The sequence below is a fragment of the Poromitra crassiceps genome, assembly GCF_964638095.1.
Source record: "Poromitra crassiceps genome assembly, chromosome: 26".
NCBI lineage: Eukaryota > Metazoa > Chordata > Actinopteri > Beryciformes > Melamphaidae > Poromitra > Poromitra crassiceps.
This window is the reverse complement of record NC_139640.1, coordinates 15,010,627-15,029,792: the sequence shown is the minus strand read 5'-3', so window position 1 is coordinate 15,029,792 and position 19,166 is coordinate 15,010,627. Positions and strand designations below refer to the sequence as shown.

Here is a 19,166-nt window from a genome sequence, read left to right as displayed (position 1 = left end):
TTTTTCCAAGTTGAATTTCCTGTGGATGATGTTTGATTTCCTGTAGGTGGCGCTCTTTTCTTTGCCTTATATCAGTCAGTGATAGCGAGTATCCAAACACACATGTATTCATATGAAAACATAAACTGTTGTGTGGCCTATATAGTTCTTATTGTTCTTATCAAAGTGAATGTTTGCAAGGATCAATAAAAAAAATCCCCAGGAATGAATAAAATATGTCTTCTGATTCATTCCAGGAAGTACATACTGTACATAACACTTGCATGAATGTAGAAAATAAGCACTTTAAAGCTGCATTCAGCGATGTTTTTTGTGTTAAAACAGGTCTAACACAGTTATATATATTGGCTTAGGAAGTCTCATCTGTTTGTTTCTTTTATAGTAACCAGTAACCAAGATGCTTTTGGGAAATGTATCGGAGTAAAAGTATAGATTTTATTACCAAAATGTAGTGGACTAAAAGTTAAAGTTAAAAGAAAAATAAATACTCAAGTAAAGTACAGATACTCAAAAAAGATACTTAAGTACAGTAACAAAGTATTTGTACTTTGTTACTTTACACCACACGCACGTATGGCAGATCAGCAGAGGCAGACAGCAGTGTGCTCATCAAGCTTTCTATCATGTTTTCCTCCTGGATGTTTTCTCTTGACCTCCCCTTTATTTAGAGAACACAGCAGGGTGATTTACCTCGTTTGATGATGTTTTAATCACTTCCTCCTTTTCAACAACTCCTATATATTCCGCATAATGTAGTGAATGGAAACACGCATAATTTCACATTTTCTTTTGCTGACTTTCTGAAAATTCCGTTAAAATGTGCGATACCTTTGGATGGAAACCCAAATTGGGTGTCTACTGAAAGGGGGTACATGTCATTCTGGAGGGCTAATCCTATGCCCTACGCCCTGTGATGTCACTTCCCTACGCCCTGTGATGTCACTTCCCTACGTCCTACACTGTGATGTCACTTCCCTTTGCAGTGGAAACTCTGAAGGGAGTAGGCTTTTGGACTGTCCTCAGAAAACTCCTAACCTGGTTTAGAATTCTGACAGTTTTTCAGAACAAAACTTAGATTTTGTAAAGTCCCAGGCGAGGAAAACGAATGTCAGAGTGAAAAGATTTTTTTTCCTCGTTTTTATGAGAGAGACATTTAGTGATCTATGATTGTGAGACATCAAAACAGCAAAAGTACCTCTATGCCTTGGGTGACATGTCCTTTGATGTTTTCTTCATCTTTCACAATACAATTTAAATGTCAATGGGAAATATACAGTATATCATCATCATCATCATAATCACCATAGATCATGGACATCTCCTCCATATAGCTATATGCCTGGATATTGTCACGGCCAGATAAAACAGTTAATCAATGTAATCACTCTATAGAAATTGAAACTGACATTACTCTGAAACACGACAGTATTATTGGGCTGTGTCAAAACAACGACTGTTACACCAGATAGCAACGGAAATACCATGATTTACTTTCAGAATAAAATGCTTCTCACCTTTGGAGAACCAAATAAAGCATTTAGGATTTTATTTTGAAATCCTTAAGCGGAAGACCTATACACTTTTACGTTCTGGCTGCGTCGATGCTTGACCAATTTGAAGCTTACCCCAAGAGACGCTTGGTTTCTTGTTTTCTGATGGCATATTCCGTCATTTTGGGTCAATTGGACACAATGTAAAGACAATTTAAAGTAATTGACCGTCGGATTTCAGCCTGTGAGAACTTGTAACATGGATGAAAAGAAGAAGCACTGACCATGGCACTGATGGTAAGCGATTGGCAAACGCAACTTGCAACACAGAAGCACTGATTCGCTAGCCAGGCTACTGATTCGCCACAACACAAGTAGTCCATGGGCCAGACCAGATATCGGTACCATCTGGGTGGGCAAAACCTTACCTATACTAAATTGTTTATAGGGTCAATATAAGTAAATTAATATATGATAGCCTTTCCACAGGAGTAGCTTTTCATATTTTTTTGCCATTTTCTTATTTTCCCCTATTAGCGCCTGTAGGAGATTTTGTTGCTGCTTTGTTCCTATTCTTGTTATATATATATATATATATATATATACCGTATATATATATATATATATATATATATATATATATATATATATATATATATATATATATATATATATATATATATATATGTATATATATACATACAGGTGCAGCTCCAAAAATTAGAATATCGTGAAAAAGTTCAATATTATACAGATTCATTACACATAGAGTGAATATTTCAAGCTTTTATTTCTTGTAATTTTGATGGTTATGGCTTACAGATAATGAAAACCCAATATACAGTGTCTCAGAAAAGTAGAATATTACATCAATAAATCAATAAAATCAAAAAATCAAAAAAAAAAGTTCATTTCCATGCACTCAATACTTGGTTGGGCCTCCTTCTGCATGAATGACTGCATCAGTGCGGCGTGGCATGGAGGCGATCAGCCTGTGGCACTGCTGAGGTGTGATGGAAGCCCAGGTTGCTTTGATAGCGGCCTTCAGGTCATCTGCATTGTTGGGTCTGGTGTCTTTCATCTTCCTCTTGACAAAACCCCATAGATTCTCAATGGGGTTCAGGTCAGGCCAGTTTGCTGGCCAATCAAGCACAGTAATACCATGGTCATTGAACCAGCTTTTGGTACTTTTGGCAGTGTGGGCAGGTGCCAAGTCCTGCTGGAGAATGAAATCAGCATCTCCATGAAGCTTGTCAGCAGAAGGAAGCTTGAAGTGCTCTAAATTAATGTCCTGGTAGATGGCTGCGCTGTGGACTTCAGAAAACACAGTGGACCAACACCAGCAGATGACATGGCACCCCAAATCATCACCGACTGTAGAAAATTCACACTGGACTTCAAGCAACGTGGATTGTGTGCCTCTCCGCTCTTCCTCCAGACTCTGGGACCTTGATTTCCAAACGAAATGCAAAATTTACTTTCATCTGAAAAGAGGACTTTGGACCACTGAGCAACGGTCCAGTTCTTTTCCTCCTTAGCCCAGGTAAGACGCTTCTGACGTTGTCTCTGGTTCAGGAGTGGCTTGACACGAGGAATGCGACATTTGTAGCCCATGTCCTGGATTGGTCTGTGCGTAGTGGCTCTTGATGCGCTGACTCCAGTCTCAGTCCACTCCTTGTGATGCTCCCCCACATTCTTGAAGGGATTTTGCTTGACAATCCTCTCAAGGCTGCGGTTATCCCTGTTACTTGTGCACCTTTTCCTACCACACTTTTTCCTTCCACTCAACTTTCTATGAATATGTTTGGATACAGCACTCTGTGAACAACCAGCTTCTTTAGCAATGACCTTTTGTGGCTTACCCTCCTTGTGGAGGGTGTCAATGACTGTCTTCTGGACAACTGTCAAGTCAGCAGTCTTCCCCATGATGGTGTAGCCTACTGAACCAGACTGACCATTTAAAGGGTCAGGAAACCTTTGCAGGTGGTTTGAGTCAATTAGCTGATTAGGGTGTGACACCATGAGTTTCCAATTTTGAACTTTTTCACACTTTTTCACAATATTATAATTTTCTGAGACACTGATTTAGGGTTTTCATTATATGTAGGCCATAATCATCAAAATTACAAGAAATAAAGGCTTGAAATATTTCACTCTATGTGTAATTAATCTGTGAGGGGGATAAGGGGGGAGAGAGATTGATTGTAAGTTTGTATTTAAACACACACTGCCTCTTTAACGCTCCTCTTCCTGGAATAAAAAGCCTGATAACCCCTCCCTCAAACACAGCCAGTTCTATTCTCTCCACATTATTTCCTGTTACTCCCCTTTCACAGATCTGCCAGTTTATAGATAGGTGTAAACATGCTGTGAAGTACAATAGCTGACCAGCACATTCACTGCAGATCAGCACATGAACATGAAGACAACAACAGAGGTTTGATTTGGAGCAGAGCCCAGCTTGTTTCAGTTCAGAGGAAGTGAAACTATCTGACTCACTGTCACTGAGAAGTGAAATGGCGCAGCAAGGAATTCAGCTGGACGGGGGAAAAGGGTGCTGTTCGATCTGTCTGGATCTACTGAAGGATCCGGTTACTATTCCCTGTGGGCACAGCTACTGCATGAGCTGTATTAAAGACTGCTGGGATGCAGAGGATCAGAAGAAAATCCACAGCTGCCCCCAGTGCAGACAGACCTTCACACCGAGGCCTGTCCTGGTGAAAAACACCATGTTAGCAGAGTTCGTGGAGGACCTGAGGAAGACCGGACTCCAAGCTGCTCCTCCTGATCGCTGCTATGCTGGACCTGGAGATGTGGGCTGTGATGTCTGCACTGGGAGAAAGCTGAAAGCCCTCAAGTCCTGTCTGGTGTGTCTGGCCTCTTACTGTGAGCAGCACCTCCAGCCTCACTATGAATCCTCTACCTTTAAGAAACACAGGCTGGTGGAAGCCACCGAGAAGCTTCAGGAGAACATCTGCTCTCGTCACGACGAGGTGATGAAGATGTTCTGTCGTACTGATCAGCAGTGTATCTGTTATCTCTGCTCCGTGGACGAACATAAGGGACACGACACAGTCTCAGCTGCTGCAGAAAGGACCGAGAGGCAGAAAGAGTTCCGGGTGAATCGACAAAAAATCCAGAAGAGACTCCAGGGCAGAGAGAAAGACGTGAAGGTGCTTCAACAGGAGGTGAAGGCTATGAATCTCTCTGCTGATAAAGCAGTGATGGACAGTGAGAAGATCTTCATTGAGTTGGTCCATCTCATTGAGAAGAGAAGCTCTGAGGTGAAGCAGCAGATCAGATCCCAGCAGAAAGAGGAAGTGAGTCGGGCTGAAGAACTTCAGGAGAAGCTGAAGCAGGAGATCTCTGAGCTGAGGAGGAAAGACGCTGAGCTGGAGCAGCTCTCACACACAGAGGATCACATCCACTTCCTCCACAGTTACCCCTCGCTGTCACGTCTCAGTCAATCTACAGACTCACCCAGGATCCATACCCGTCCTCTGTGTTACTTTGAGGATGTGACTGCAGCTGTGTCAGAGGTCAGAGATAAACTACAGGACATTCTGACAGAGGAACGGCCTAAGATCTCACTGACAGTGACTGACGAGGATGTTTTACTGCCACAACCAGAGCCCAAGACCAGAGCTGACTTCTTACAATATTCACGTCAGATCACACTGGATCCAAACACAGCAAACAGACGGCTGTTATTATCTGAGGGGAACAGAAAAGCAACATACATGAGTGAAGCACAGTTATATTCTAGTCACCCAGACAGATTCACTAACTGCTGTCAGGTCCTGAGTAGAGAGGTTCTGACTGGACGTTGTTACTGGGAGGTGAAGTGGAGCGGGAGTGGAGTTTCAATAGCAGTCTCATATAAAGATATTAGCAGAACAGGAAGAGGGCGTGAAGGTGAATTTGGAAACAGTGACAAGTCTTGGTCATTAGTGTGTTTCAGCAAGAGGTGTGAGTTCAGACATAAGAGTATCATAACTCTCATCTCAGTCCCTCCCTCCTCCAGAGTAGGAGTGTACCTGGATCACAGAGCAGGTATTCTGTCCTTCTACAACGTCTCTGAAACCATGACTCTCCTCCACAGAGTCCAGACCACATTCACTCAGCCTCTCCATCCTGGACTGGTGTGTCATTACACTGGACACACTGCTGAGCTGTGTAAGCTCAAGTAGACAGGACTTATTAAAGCAGCTGTGTGTGTGTGTGTGTGTGTGTGTGTGTGTGTGTGTGTGTGTGTGTGTGTGTGTGTGTGTGTGTGTGTGTGTGTGTGTGTGTGTGTGTGTGTGTGTGTGTGTGTGTGTGTGTGGTGCTTAGCTCTTATTGCTGTGGTGTTTCTGCGCTGCACTGCCCACAGATCACCTGTCAATCAAACAGTGTGGGCGGGACTGTGATGTCTTTTTCCAAGTTGAATTTCCTGTGGATGATGTTTGATTTCCTGTAGGTGGCGCTCTTTTCTTTGCCTTATATCAGTCAGTGATAGCGAGTATCCAAACACACATGTATTCATATGAAAACATAAACTGTTGTGTGGCCTATATAGTTCTTATTGTTCTTATCAAAGTGAATGTTTGCAAGGATCAATAAAAAAAATCCCCAGGAATGAATAAAATATGTCTTCTGATTCATTCCAGGAAGTACATACTGTACATAACACTTGCATGAATGTAGAAAATAAGCACTTTAAAGCTGCATTCAGTGATGTTTTTTGTGTTAAAACAGGTCTAACACAGTTATATATATTGGCTTAGGAAGTCTCATCTGTTTGTTTCTTTTATAGTAACCAGTAACCAAGATGCTTTTGGGAAATGTATCGGAGTAAAAGGATAGATTTTATTACCAAAATGTAGTGGACTAAAAGTTCAAGTTAAAAGAAAAATAAATACTCAAGTAAAGTACAGATACTCAAAAAAGATACTTAAGTACAGTAACAAAGTATTTGTACTTTGTTACTTTACACCACACGCACGTATGGCAGATCAGCAGAGGCAGACAGCAGTGTGCTCATCAAGCTTTCTATCATGTTTTCCTCCTGGATGTTTTCTCTTGACCTCCCCTTTATTTAGAGAACACAGCAGGGTGATTTACCTCGTTTGGTGATGTTTTAATCACTTCCTCCTTTTCAACAACTCCTATATATTCCGCATAATGTAGTGAATGGAAACACGCATAATTTCACATTTTCTTTTGCTGACTTTCTGAAAATTCCGTTAAAATGTGCGATACCTTTGGATGGAAACCCAAATTGGGTGTCTACTGAAAGGGGGTACATGTCATTCTGGAGGGCTAATCCTATGCCCTACGCCCTGTGATGTCACTTCCCTACGCCCTGTGATGTCACTTCCCTACGTCCTACACTGTGATGTCACTTCCCTTTGCAGTGGAAACTCTGAAGGGAGTAGGCTTTTGGACTGTCCTCAGAAAACTCCTAACCTGGTTTAGAATTCTGACAGTTTTTCAGAACAAAACTTAGATTTTGTAAAGTCCCAGGCGAGGAAAACGAATGTCAGAGTGAAAAGATTTTTTTTCCTCGTTTTTATGAGAGAGACATTTAGTGATCTATGATTGTGAGACATCAAAACAGCAAAAGTACCTCTATGCCTTGGGTGACATGTCCTTTGATGTTTTCTTCATCTTTCACAATACAATTTAAATGTCAATGGGAAATATACAGTATATCATCATCATCATCATAATCACCATAGATCATGGACATCTCCTCCATATAGCTATATGCCTGGATATTGTCACGGCCAGATAAAACAGTTAATCAATGTAATCACTCTATAGAAATTGAAACTGACATTACTCTGAAACACGACAGTATTATTGGGCTGTGTCAAAACAACGACTGTTACACCAGATAGCAACGGAAATACCATGATTTACTTTCAGAATAAAATGCTTCTCACCTTTGGAGAACCAAATAAAGCATTTAGGATTTTATTTTGAAATCCTTAAGCGGAAGACCTATACACTTTTACGTTCTGGCTGCGTCGATGCTTGACCAATTTGAAGCTTACCCCAAGAGACGCTTGGTTTCTTGTTTTCTGATGGCATATTCCGTCATTTTGGGTCAATTGGACACAATGTAAAGACAATTTAAAGTAATTGACCGTCGGATTTCAGCCTGTGAGAACTTGTAACATGGATGAAAAGAAGAAGCACTGACCATGGCACTGATGGTAAGCGATTGGCAAACGCAACTTGCAACACAGAAGCACTGATTCGCTAGCCAGGCTACTGATTCGCCACAACACAAGTAGTCCATGGGCCAGACCAGATATCGGTACCATCTGGGTGGGCAAAACCTTACCTATACTAAATTGTTTATAGGGTCAATATAAGTAAATTAATATATGATAGCCTTTCCACAGGAGTAGCTTTTCATATTTTTTTGCCATTTTCTTATTTTCCCCTATTAGCGCCTGTAGGAGATTTTGTTGCTGCTTTGTTCCTATTCTTGTTATATATATATATATATATATATATATATATATATATATATATATATATATATATATATATATATATATATATATGTATATATATACATACAGGTGCAGCTCCAAAAATTAGAATATCGTGAAAAAGTTCAATATTATACAGATTCATTACACATAGAGTGAATATTTCAAGCTTTTATTTCTTGTAATTTTGATGGTTATGGCTTACAGATAATGAAAACCCAATATACAGTGTCTCAGAAAAGTAGAATATTACATCAATAAATCAATAAAATCAAAAAATCCAAAAAAAAAGTTCATTTCCATGCACTCAATACTTGGTTGGGCCTCCTTCTGCATGAATGACTGCATCAGTGCGGCGTGGCATGGAGGCGATCAGCCTGTGGCACTGCTGAGGTGTGATGGAAGCCCAGGTTGCTTTGATAGCGGCCTTCAGGTCATCTGCATTGTTGGGTCTGGTGTCTTTCATCTTCCTCTTGACAAAACCCCATAGATTCTCAATGGGGTTCAGGTCAGGCCAGTTTGCTGGCCAATCAAGCACAGTAATACCATGGTCATTGAACCAGCTTTTGGTACTTTTGGCAGTGTGGGCAGGTGCCAAGTCCTGCTGGAGAATGAAATCAGCATCTCCATGAAGCTTGTCAGCAGAAGGAAGCTTGAAGTGCTCTAAATTAATGTCCTGGTAGATGGCTGCGCTGTGGACTTCAGAAAACACAGTGGACCAACACCAGCAGATGACATGGCACCCCAAATCATCACCGACTGTAGAAAATTCACACTGGACTTCAAGCAACGTGGATTGTGTGCCTCTCCGCTCTTCCTCCAGACTCTGGGACCTTGATTTCCAAACGAAATGCAAAATTTACTTTCATCTGAAAAGAGGACTTTGGACCACTGAGCAACGGTCCAGTTCTTTTCCTCCTTAGCCCAGGTAAGACGCTTCTGACGTTGTCTCTGGTTCAGGAGTGGCTTGACACGAGGAATGCGACATTTGTAGCCCATGTCCTGGATTGGTCTGTGCGTAGTGGCTCTTGATGCGCTGACTCCAGTCTCAGTCCACTCCTTGTGATGCTCCCCCACATTCTTGAAGGGATTTTGCTTGACAATCCTAAGGCTGCGGTTATCCCTGTTACTTGTGCACCTTTTCCTACCACACTTTTTCCTTCCACTCAACTTTCTATGAATATGTTTGGATACAGCACTCTGTGAACAACCAGCTTCTTTAGCAATGACCTTTTGTGGCTTACCCTCCTTGTGGAGGGTGTCAATGACTGTCTTCTGGACAACTGTCAAGTCAGCAGTCTTCCCCATGATGGTGTAGCCTACTGAACCAGACTGACCATTTAAAGGGTCAGGAAACCTTTGCAGGTGGTTTGAGTCAATTAGCTGATTAGGGTGTGACACCATGAGTTTCCAATTTTGAACTTTTTCACACTTTTTCACAATATTATAATTTTCTGAGACACTGATTTAGGGTTTTCATTATATGTAGGCCATAATCATCAAAATTACAAGAAATAAAGGCTTGAAATATTTCACTCTATGTGTAATTAATCTGTGAGGGGGATAAGGGGGGAGAGAGATTGATTGTAAGTTTGTATTTAAACACACACTGCCTCTTTAACGCTCCTCTTCCTGGAATAAAAAGCCTGATAACCCCTCCCTCAAACACAGCCAGTTCTATTCTCTCCACATTATTTCCTGTTACTCCCCTTTCACAGATCTGCCAGTTTATAGATAGGTGTAAACATGCTGTGAAGTACAATAGCTGACCAGCACATTCACTGCAGATCAGCACATGAACATGAAGACAACAACAGAGGTTTGATTTGGAGCAGAGCCCAGCTTGTTTCAGTTCAGAGGAAGTGAAACTATCTGACTCACTGTCACTGAGAAGTGAAATGGCGCAGCAAGGAATTCAGCTGGACGGGGGAAAAGGGTGCTGTTCGATCTGTCTGGATCTACTGAAGGATCCGGTTACTATTCCCTGTGGGCACAGCTACTGCATGAGCTGTATTAAAGACTGCTGGGATGCAGAGGATCAGAAGAAAATCCACAGCTGCCCCCAGTGCAGACAGACCTTCACACCGAGGCCTGTCCTGGTGAAAAACACCATGTTAGCAGAGTTCGTGGAGGACCTGAGGAAGACCGGACTCCAAGCTGCTCCTCCTGATCGCTGCTATGCTGGACCTGGAGATGTGGGCTGTGATGTCTGCACTGGGAGAAAGCTGAAAGCCCTCAAGTCCTGTCTGGTGTGTCTGGCCTCTTACTGTGAGCAGCACCTCCAGCCTCACTATGAATCCTCTACCTTTAAGAAACACAGGCTGGTGGAAGCCACCGAGAAGCTTCAGGAGAACATCTGCTCTCGTCACGACGAGGTGATGAAGATGTTCTGTCGTACTGATCAGCAGTGTATCTGTTATCTCTGCTCCGTGGACGAACATAAGGGACACGACACAGTCTCAGCTGCTGCAGAAAGGACCGAGAGGCAGAAAGAGTTCCGGGTGAATCGACAAAAAATCCAGAAGAGACTCCAGGGCAGAGAGAAAGACGTGAAGGTGCTTCAACAGGAGGTGAAGGCTATGAATCTCTCTGCTGATAAAGCAGTGATGGACAGTGAGAAGATCTTCATTGAGTTGGTCCATCTCATTGAGAAGAGAAGCTCTGAGGTGAAGCAGCAGATCAGATCCCAGCAGAAAGAGGAAGTGAGTCGGGCTGAAGAACTTCAGGAGAAGCTGAAGCAGGAGATCTCTGAGCTGAGGAGGAAAGACGCTGAGCTGGAGCAGCTCTCACACACAGAGGATCACATCCACTTCCTCCACAGTTACCCCTCGCTGTCACGTCTCAGTCAATCTACAGACTCACCCAGGATCCATACCCGTCCTCTGTGTTACTTTGAGGATGTGACTGCAGCTGTGTCAGAGGTCAGAGATAAACTACAGGACATTCTGACAGAGGAACGGCCTAAGATCTCACTGACAGTGACTGACGAGGATGTTTTACTGCCACAACCAGAGCCCAAGACCAGAGCTGACTTCTTACAATATTCACGTCAGATCACACTGGATCCAAACACAGCAAACAGACGGCTGTTATTATCTGAGGGGAACAGAAAAGCAACATACATGAGTGAAGCACAGTTATATTCTAGTCACCCAGACAGATTCACTAACTGCTGTCAGGTCCTGAGTAGAGAGGTTCTGACTGGACGTTGTTACTGGGAGGTGAAGTGGAGCGGGAGTGGAGTTTCAATAGCAGTCTCATATAAAGATATTAGCAGAACAGGAAGAGGGCGTGAAGGTGAATTTGGAAACAGTGACAAGTCTTGGTCATTAGTGTGTTTCAGCAAGAGGTGTGAGTTCAGACATAAGAGTATCATAACTCTCATCTCAGTCCCTCCCTCCTCCAGAGTAGGAGTGTACCTGGATCACAGAGCAGGTATTCTGTCCTTCTACAACGTCTCTGAAACCATGACTCTCCTCCACAGAGTCCAGACCACATTCACTCAGCCTCTCCATCCTGGACTGGTGTGTCATTACACTGGACACACTGCTGAGCTGTGTAAGCTCAAGTAGACAGGACTTATTAAAGCAGCTGTGTGTGTGTGTGTGTGTGTGTGTGTGTGTGTGTGTGTGTGTGTGTGTGTGTGTGTGTGTGTGTGTGTGTGTGTGTGTGTGTGTGTGTGTGTGTGTGTGGTGCTTAGCTCTTATTGCTGTGGTGTTTCTGCGCTGCACTGCCCACAGATCACCTGTCAATCAAACAGTGTGGGCGGGACTGTGATGTCTTTTTCCAAGTTGAATTTCCTGTGGATGATGTTTGATTTCCTGTAGGTGGCGCTCTTTTCTTTGCCTTATATCAGTCAGTGATAGCGAGTATCCAAACACACATGTATTCATATGAAAACATAAACTGTTGTGTGGCCTATATAGTTCTTATTGTTCTTATCAAAGTGAATGTTTGCAAGGATCAATAAAAAAAATCCCCAGGAATGAATAAAATATGTCTTCTGATTCATTCCAGGAAGTACATACTGTACATAACACTTGCATGAATGTAGAAAATAAGCACTTTAAAGCTGCATTCAGTGATGTTTTTTGTGTTAAAACAGGTCTAACACAGTTATATATATTGGCTTAGGAAGTCTCATCTGTTTGTTTCTTTTATAGTAACCAGTAACCAAGATGCTTTTGGGAAATGTATCGGAGTAAAAGGATAGATTTTATTACCAAAATGTAGTGGACTAAAAGTTCAAGTTAAAAGAAAAATAAATACTCAAGTAAAGTACAGATACTCAAAAAAGATACTTAAGTACAGTAACAAAGTATTTGTACTTTGTTACTTTACACCACACGCACGTATGGCAGATCAGCAGAGGCAGACAGCAGTGTGCTCATCAAGCTTTCTATCATGTTTTCCTCCTGGATGTTTTCTCTTGACCTCCCCTTTATTTAGAGAACACAGCAGGGTGATTTACCTCGTTTGGTGATGTTTTAATCACTTCCTCCTTTTCAACAACTCCTATATATTCCGCATAATGTAGTGAATGGAAACACGCATAATTTCACATTTTCTTTTGCTGACTTTCTGAAAATTCCGTTAAAATGTGCGATACCTTTGGATGGAAACCCAAATTGGGTGTCTACTGAAAGGGGGTACATGTCATTCTGGAGGGCTAATCCTATGCCCTACGCCCTGTGATGTCACTTCCCTACGCCCTGTGATGTCACTTCCCTACGTCCTACACTGTGATGTCACTTCCCTTTGCAGTGGAAACTCTGAAGGGAGTAGGCTTTTGGACTGTCCTCAGAAAACTCCTAACCTGGTTTAGAATTCTGACAGTTTTTCAGAACAAAACTTAGATTTTGTAAAGTCCCAGGCGAGGAAAACGAATGTCAGAGTGAAAATATTTTTTTTCCTCGTTTTTATGAGAGAGACATTTAGTGATCTATGATTGTGAGACATCAAAACAGCAAAAGTACCTCTATGCCTTGGGTGACATGTCCTTTGATGTTTTCTTCATCTTTCACAATACAATTTAAATGTCAATGGGAAATATACAGTATATCATCATCATCATCATAATCACCATAGATCATGGACATCTCCTCCATATAGCTATATGCCTGGATATTGTCACGGCCAGATAAAACAGTTAATCAATGTAATCACTCTATAGAAATTGAAACTGACATTACTCTGAAACACGACAGTATTATTGGGCTGTGTCAAAACAACGACTGTTACACCAGATAGCAACGGAAATACCATGATTTACTTTCAGAATAAAATGCTTCTCACCTTTGGAGAACCAAATAAAGCATTTAGGATTTTATTTTGAAATCCTTAAGCGGAAGACCTATACACTTTTACGTTCTGGCTGCGTCGATGCTTGACCAATTTGAAGCTTACCCCAAGAGACGCTTGGTTTCTTGTTTTCTGATGGCATATTCCGTCATTTTGGGTCAATTGGACACAATGTAAAGACAATTTAAAGTAATTGACCGTCGGATTTCAGCCTGTGAGAACTTGTAACATGGATGAAAAGAAGAAGCACTGACCATGGCACTGATGGTAAGCGATTGGCAAACGCAACTTGCAACACAGAAGCACTGATTCGCTAGCCAGGCTACTGATTCGCCACAACACAAGTAGTCCATGGGCCAGACCAGATATCGGTACCATCTGGGTGGGCAAAACCTTACCTATACTAAATTGTTTATAGGGTCAATATAAGTAAATTAATATATGATAGCCTTTCCACAGGAGTAGCTTTTCATATTTTTTTGCCATTTTCTTATTTTCCCCTATTAGCGCCTGTAGGAGATTTTGTTGCTGCTTTGTTCCTATTCTTGTTATATATATATATATATATATATATATATATATATATATATATATATATATATATATATATATATATATATATATATATATATATATATATATATATATATATGTATATATATACATACAGGTGCAGCTCCAAAAATTAGAATATCGTGAAAAAGTTCAATATTATACAGATTCATTACACATAGAGTGAATATTTCAAGCTTTTATTTCTTGTAATTTTGATGGTTATGGCTTACAGATAATGAAAACCCAATATACAGTGTCTCAGAAAAGTAGAATATTACATCAATAAATCAATAAAATCAAAAAATCCCAAAAAAAAGTTCATTTCCATGCACTCAATACTTGGTTGGGCCTCCTTCTGCATGAATGACTGCATCAGTGCGGCGTGGCATGGAGGCGATCAGCCTGTGGCACTGCTGAGGTGTGATGGAAGCCCAGGTTGCTTTGATAGCGGCCTTCAGGTCATCTGCATTGTTGGGTCTGGTGTCTTTCATCTTCCTCTTGACAAAACCCCATAGATTCTCAATGGGGTTCAGGTCAGGCCAGTTTGCTGGCCAATCAAGCACAGTAATACCATGGTCATTGAACCAGCTTTTGGTACTTTTGGCAGTGTGGGCAGGTGCCAAGTCCTGCTGGAGAATGAAATCAGCATCTCCATGAAGCTTGTCAGCAGAAGGAAGCTTGAAGTGCTCTAAATTAATGTCCTGGTAGATGGCTGCGCTGTGGACTTCAGAAAACACAGTGGACCAACACCAGCAGATGACATGGCACCCCAAATCATCACCGACTGTAGAAAATTCACACTGGACTTCAAGCAACGTGGATTGTGTGCCTCTCCGCTCTTCCTCCAGACTCTGGGACCTTGATTTCCAAACGAAATGCAAAATTTACTTTCATCTGAAAAGAGGACTTTGGACCACTGAGCAACGGTCCAGTTCTTTTCCTCCTTAGCCCAGGTAAGACGCTTCTGACGTTGTCTCTGGTTCAGGAGTGGCTTGACACGAGGAATGCGACATTTGTAGCCCATGTCCTGGATTGGTCTGTGCGTAGTGGCTCTTGATGCGCTGACTCCAGTCTCAGTCCACTCCTTGTGATGCTCCCCCACATTCTTGAAGGGATTTTGCTTGACAATCCTAAGGCTGCGGTTATCCCTGTTACTTGTGCACCTTTTCCTACCACACTTTTTCCTTCCACTCAACTTTCTATGAATATGTTTGGATACAGCACTCTGTGAACAACCAGCTTCTTTAGCAATGACCTTTTGTGGCTTACCCTCCTTGTGGAGGGTGTCAATGACTGTCTTCTGGACAACTGTCAAGTCAGCAGTCTTCCCCATGATGGTGTAGCCTACTGAACCAGACTGACCATTTAAAGGGTCAGGAAACCTTTGCAGGTGGTTTGAGTCAATTAGCTGATTAGGGTGTGACACCATGAGTTTCCAATTTTTAACTTTTTCACACTTTTTCACAATATTATAATTTTCTGAGACACTGATTTAGGGTTTTCATTATATGTAGGCCATAATCATCAAAATTACAAGAAATAAAGGCTTGAAATATTTCACTCTATGTGTAATTAATCTGTGAGGGGGATAAGGGGGGAGAGAGATTGATTGTAAGTTTGTATTTAAACACACACTGCCTCTTTAACGCTCCTCTTCCTGGAATAAAGCAAAGCCTGATAACCCCTCCCTCAAACACAGCCAGTTCTATTCTCTCCACATTATTTCCTGTTACTCCCCTTTCACAGATCTGCCAGTTTATAGATAGGTGTAAACATGCTGTGAAGTGCAATAGCTGACCAGCACATTCACTGCAGATCAGCACATGAACATGAAGACAACAACAGAGGTTTGATTTGGAGCAGAGCCCAGCTTGTTTCAGTTCAGAGGAAGAGAAACTATCTGACTCACTGTCACTGAGAAGTGAAATGGCGCAGCAAGGAATTCAGCTGGACGGGGAAAAATGGTGCTGTTCGATCTGTCTGGATCTACTGAAGGATCCGGTGGCTATTCCCTGTGGGCACAGCTACTGCATGAGCTGTATTAAAGACTGCTGGGATGTAGAGGATCAGAAGAGAATCCACAGCTGCCCCCAGTGCAGACAGACCTTCACACCGAGGCCTGTCCTGGTGAAAAACACCATGTTAGCAGAGTTGGTGGAGGACCTGAGGAAGACCGGACTCCAAGCTGCTCCTCCTGATCGCTGCTATGCTGGACCTGGAGATGTGTGCTGTGATGTCTGCACTGGGAGAAAGCTGAAAGCCCTCAAGTCCTGTCTGGTGTGTCTGGCCTCTTACTGTGAGCAGCACCTCCAGCCTCACTATGAATCCTCTACCTTTAAGAAACACAGGCTGGTGGAAGCCACCGAGAAGCTTCAGGAGAACATCTGCTCTCGTCACGACGAGGTGATGAAGATGTTCTGTCGTACTGATCAGCAGTGTATCTGTTATCTCTGCTCCGTGGACGAACATAAGGGACACGACACAGTCTCAGCTGCTGCAGAAAGGACCGAGAGGCAGAAAGAGTTCCGGGTGAATCGACAAAAAATCCAGAAGAGACTCCAGGGCAGAGAGAAAGACGTGAAGGTGCTTCAACAGGAGGTGAAGGCTATGAATCTCTCTGCTGATAAAGCAGTGATGGACAGTGAGAAGATCTTCATTGAGTTGGTCCATCTCATTGAGAAGAGAAGCTCTGAGGTGAAGCAGCAGATCAGATCCCAGCAGAAAGAGGAAGTGAGTCGGGCTGAAGAACTTCAGGAGAAGCTGAAGCAGGAGATCTCTGAGCTGAGGAGGAAAGACGCTGAGCTGGAGCAGCTCTCACACACAGAGGATCACATCCACTTCCTCCACAGTTCCCCCTCGCTGTCACGTCTCAGTCAATCTACAGACTCACCCAGGATCCATACCCGTCCTCTGTGTTACTTTGAGGATGTGACTGCAGCTGTGTCAGAGGTCAGAGATAAACTACAGGACATTCTGACAGAGGAACGGCCTAAGATCTCACTGACAGTGACTGACGAGGATGTTTTACTGCCACAACCAGAGCCCAAGACCAGAGCTGACTTCTTACAATATTCACGTCAGATCACACTGGATCCAAACACAGCAAACAGACGGCTGTTATTATCTGAGGGGAACAGAAAAGCAACATACATGAGTGAAGCACAGTTATATTCTAGTCACCCAGACAGATTCACTAACTGCTGTCAGGTCCTGAGTAGAGAGGTTCTGACTGGACGTTGTTACTGGGAGGTGAAGTGGAGCGGGAGTGGAGTTTCAATAGCAGTCTCATATAAAGATATTAGCAGAACAGGAAGAGGGCGTGAAGGTGAATTTGGAAACAGTGACAAGTCTTGGTCATTAGTGTGTTTCAGCAAGAGGTGTGAGTTCAGACATAAGAGTATCATAACTCTCATCTCAGTCCCTCCCTCCTCCAGAGTAGGAGTGTACCTGGATCACAGAGCAGGTATTCTGTCCTTCTACAAGGTCTCTGAAACCATGACTCTCCTCCACAGAGTCCAGACCACATTCACTCAGCCTCTCCATCCTGGACTGGTGTGTCATTACACTGGACACACTGCTGAGCTGTGTAAGCTCAAGTAGACAGGACTTATTAAAGCAGCTGTGTGTGTGTGTGTGTGTGTGTGTGTGTGTGTGTGTGTGTGTGTGTGTGTGTGTGTGTGTGTGTGTGTGTGTGTGTGTGTGTGTGGTGCTTAGCTCTTATTGCTGTGGTGTTTCTGCACTGCACTGCCCACAGATCACCTGTCAATCAAACAGTGTGGGCGGGACTGTGATGTCTTTTTCCAAGTTGAATTTCCTGTGGATGATGTTTGATTTCCTGTAGGTGGCGCTCTTTTCTTTGCCTTATATCAGTCAGTGATAGCGAGTATCCAAACACACATGTATTCATATGAAAACATAAACTGTTGTGTGGCCTATATAGTTCTTATTGTTCTTATCAAAGTGAATGTTTGCAAGGATCAATAAAAAAAATCCCCAGGAATGAATAAAATATGTCTTCTGATTCATTCCAGGAAGTACATACTGTACATAACACTTGCATGAATGTAGAAAATAAGCACTTTAAAGCTGCATTCAGTGATGTTTTTTGTGTTAAAACAGGTCTAACACAGTTATATATATTGGCTTAGGAAGTCTCATCTGTTTGTTTCTTTTATAGTAACCAGTAACCAAGATGCTTTTGGGAAATGTATCGGAGTAAAAGTATAGATTTTATTACCAAAATGTAGTGGACTAAAAGTTAAAGTTAAAAGAAAAATAAATACTCAAGTAAAGTACAGATACTCAAAAAAGATACTTAAGTACAGTAACGAAGTATTTGTACTGTATTTTCTTTTGCTGACTTTCTGAAAATTCAGTTAAAATGTGCCTTTGGATGGAAACCCAAAGGCACAGTCCTGCCCGCCCGCTCGCAATAATAAAATGTCTCTGCGCAACTTACGTTTCTGCAATCCACGGGTATGTAGAATGTACATTTTTCTGAACCAAAATGACGTTGCATATCAGCATTTCTAGATATGTGTATTATGTGTATTATATCAATAGGGACACTGCATGAAATAGGCCATGCCCATATCACTTATCGTGAGGGTAGGAACGAAGATCGAACGGTAGATCAAGGTCGAGAGCTTTGCCTTCTGGATCAGAATCAGAATCAGAATCAGAAAGACTTTAATGATCCCCGGGGGGAAATTGGGACAAGTTACAGTAGCTCGCTCACAGAACACACATAGCATAAATACAATAAAAATAAAAATAAAAATAAACCGTAGTAATGCAATTATTAAGCAGTAAGCAGAAAAACACAACATAGCATAGAATAACTAGTAGTGCGATAGAAGCAAAAACACAAAATAAGTAGAATGTCTAAGTAGCAAAATACCAATACGTAGAGTAAGTATAGTATACATTCCGTGTCAATTAACCTATTGCCTGTGACATATTGCACATATTGCACGTGATTTATATTAAGTCGGCTTGCCCTATACGTTACACGTGGCTCAGCCAGGCACAGTTAACCTATCGGCTGGCTCAGTCTCAGGGAGACTGAGCGTCTCCGAGGTGCTCTTTTAACACATTCAGTGCCAGCCATGTTTTCAATCCTGTGGGTAAGTTGTGCCAGGGGTGTTTTTGACGATTCTGGCTCATTTTACAACGGCCGAGGATTCTTTTCTGTTAAGAATTCATGAACACCAATCATCTAAAAATAACTAATAGAATGTGTGCTTTCTCTGTCTAAAAGAGTTAGTTTGCAGAGTTAGTAGTTATGTAGATATTAGCCGTTGAGTACAGCATGGTTTCAGCGTCTGGAAATTTA

At 42.2% G+C, this 19,166-nt stretch overlaps 2 protein-coding genes across 2 annotated transcripts; both read left to right on the top strand.

Moving 5' to 3' along the window:
• Positions 1-3,973: 3,973 nt before the first annotated feature.
• On the top strand, positions 3,974-5,885 carry LOC310798778 (tripartite motif-containing protein 16-like). Its single transcript, XM_083661329.1, has one exon. The coding sequence runs from the start codon at positions 4,007-4,009 to the stop codon at positions 5,678-5,680; it is 1,674 nt and encodes a 557-aa protein (XP_083517455.1). The 5' UTR covers positions 3,974-4,006; the 3' UTR covers positions 5,681-5,885.
• Positions 5,886-9,873: 3,988 nt separating this feature from the next.
• LOC310798703 (uncharacterized protein) lies at positions 9,874-17,431 on the top strand (the record flags this gene model as incomplete). Its single annotated transcript, XM_083661257.1, has 2 exons — positions 9,874-11,543; positions 15,712-17,431. The coding sequence occupies 2 exons, from the start codon at positions 9,874-9,876 to the stop codon at positions 17,429-17,431; spliced, it is 3,390 nt and encodes a 1,129-aa protein (XP_083517383.1).
• Positions 17,432-19,166: the final 1,735 nt, after the last annotated feature.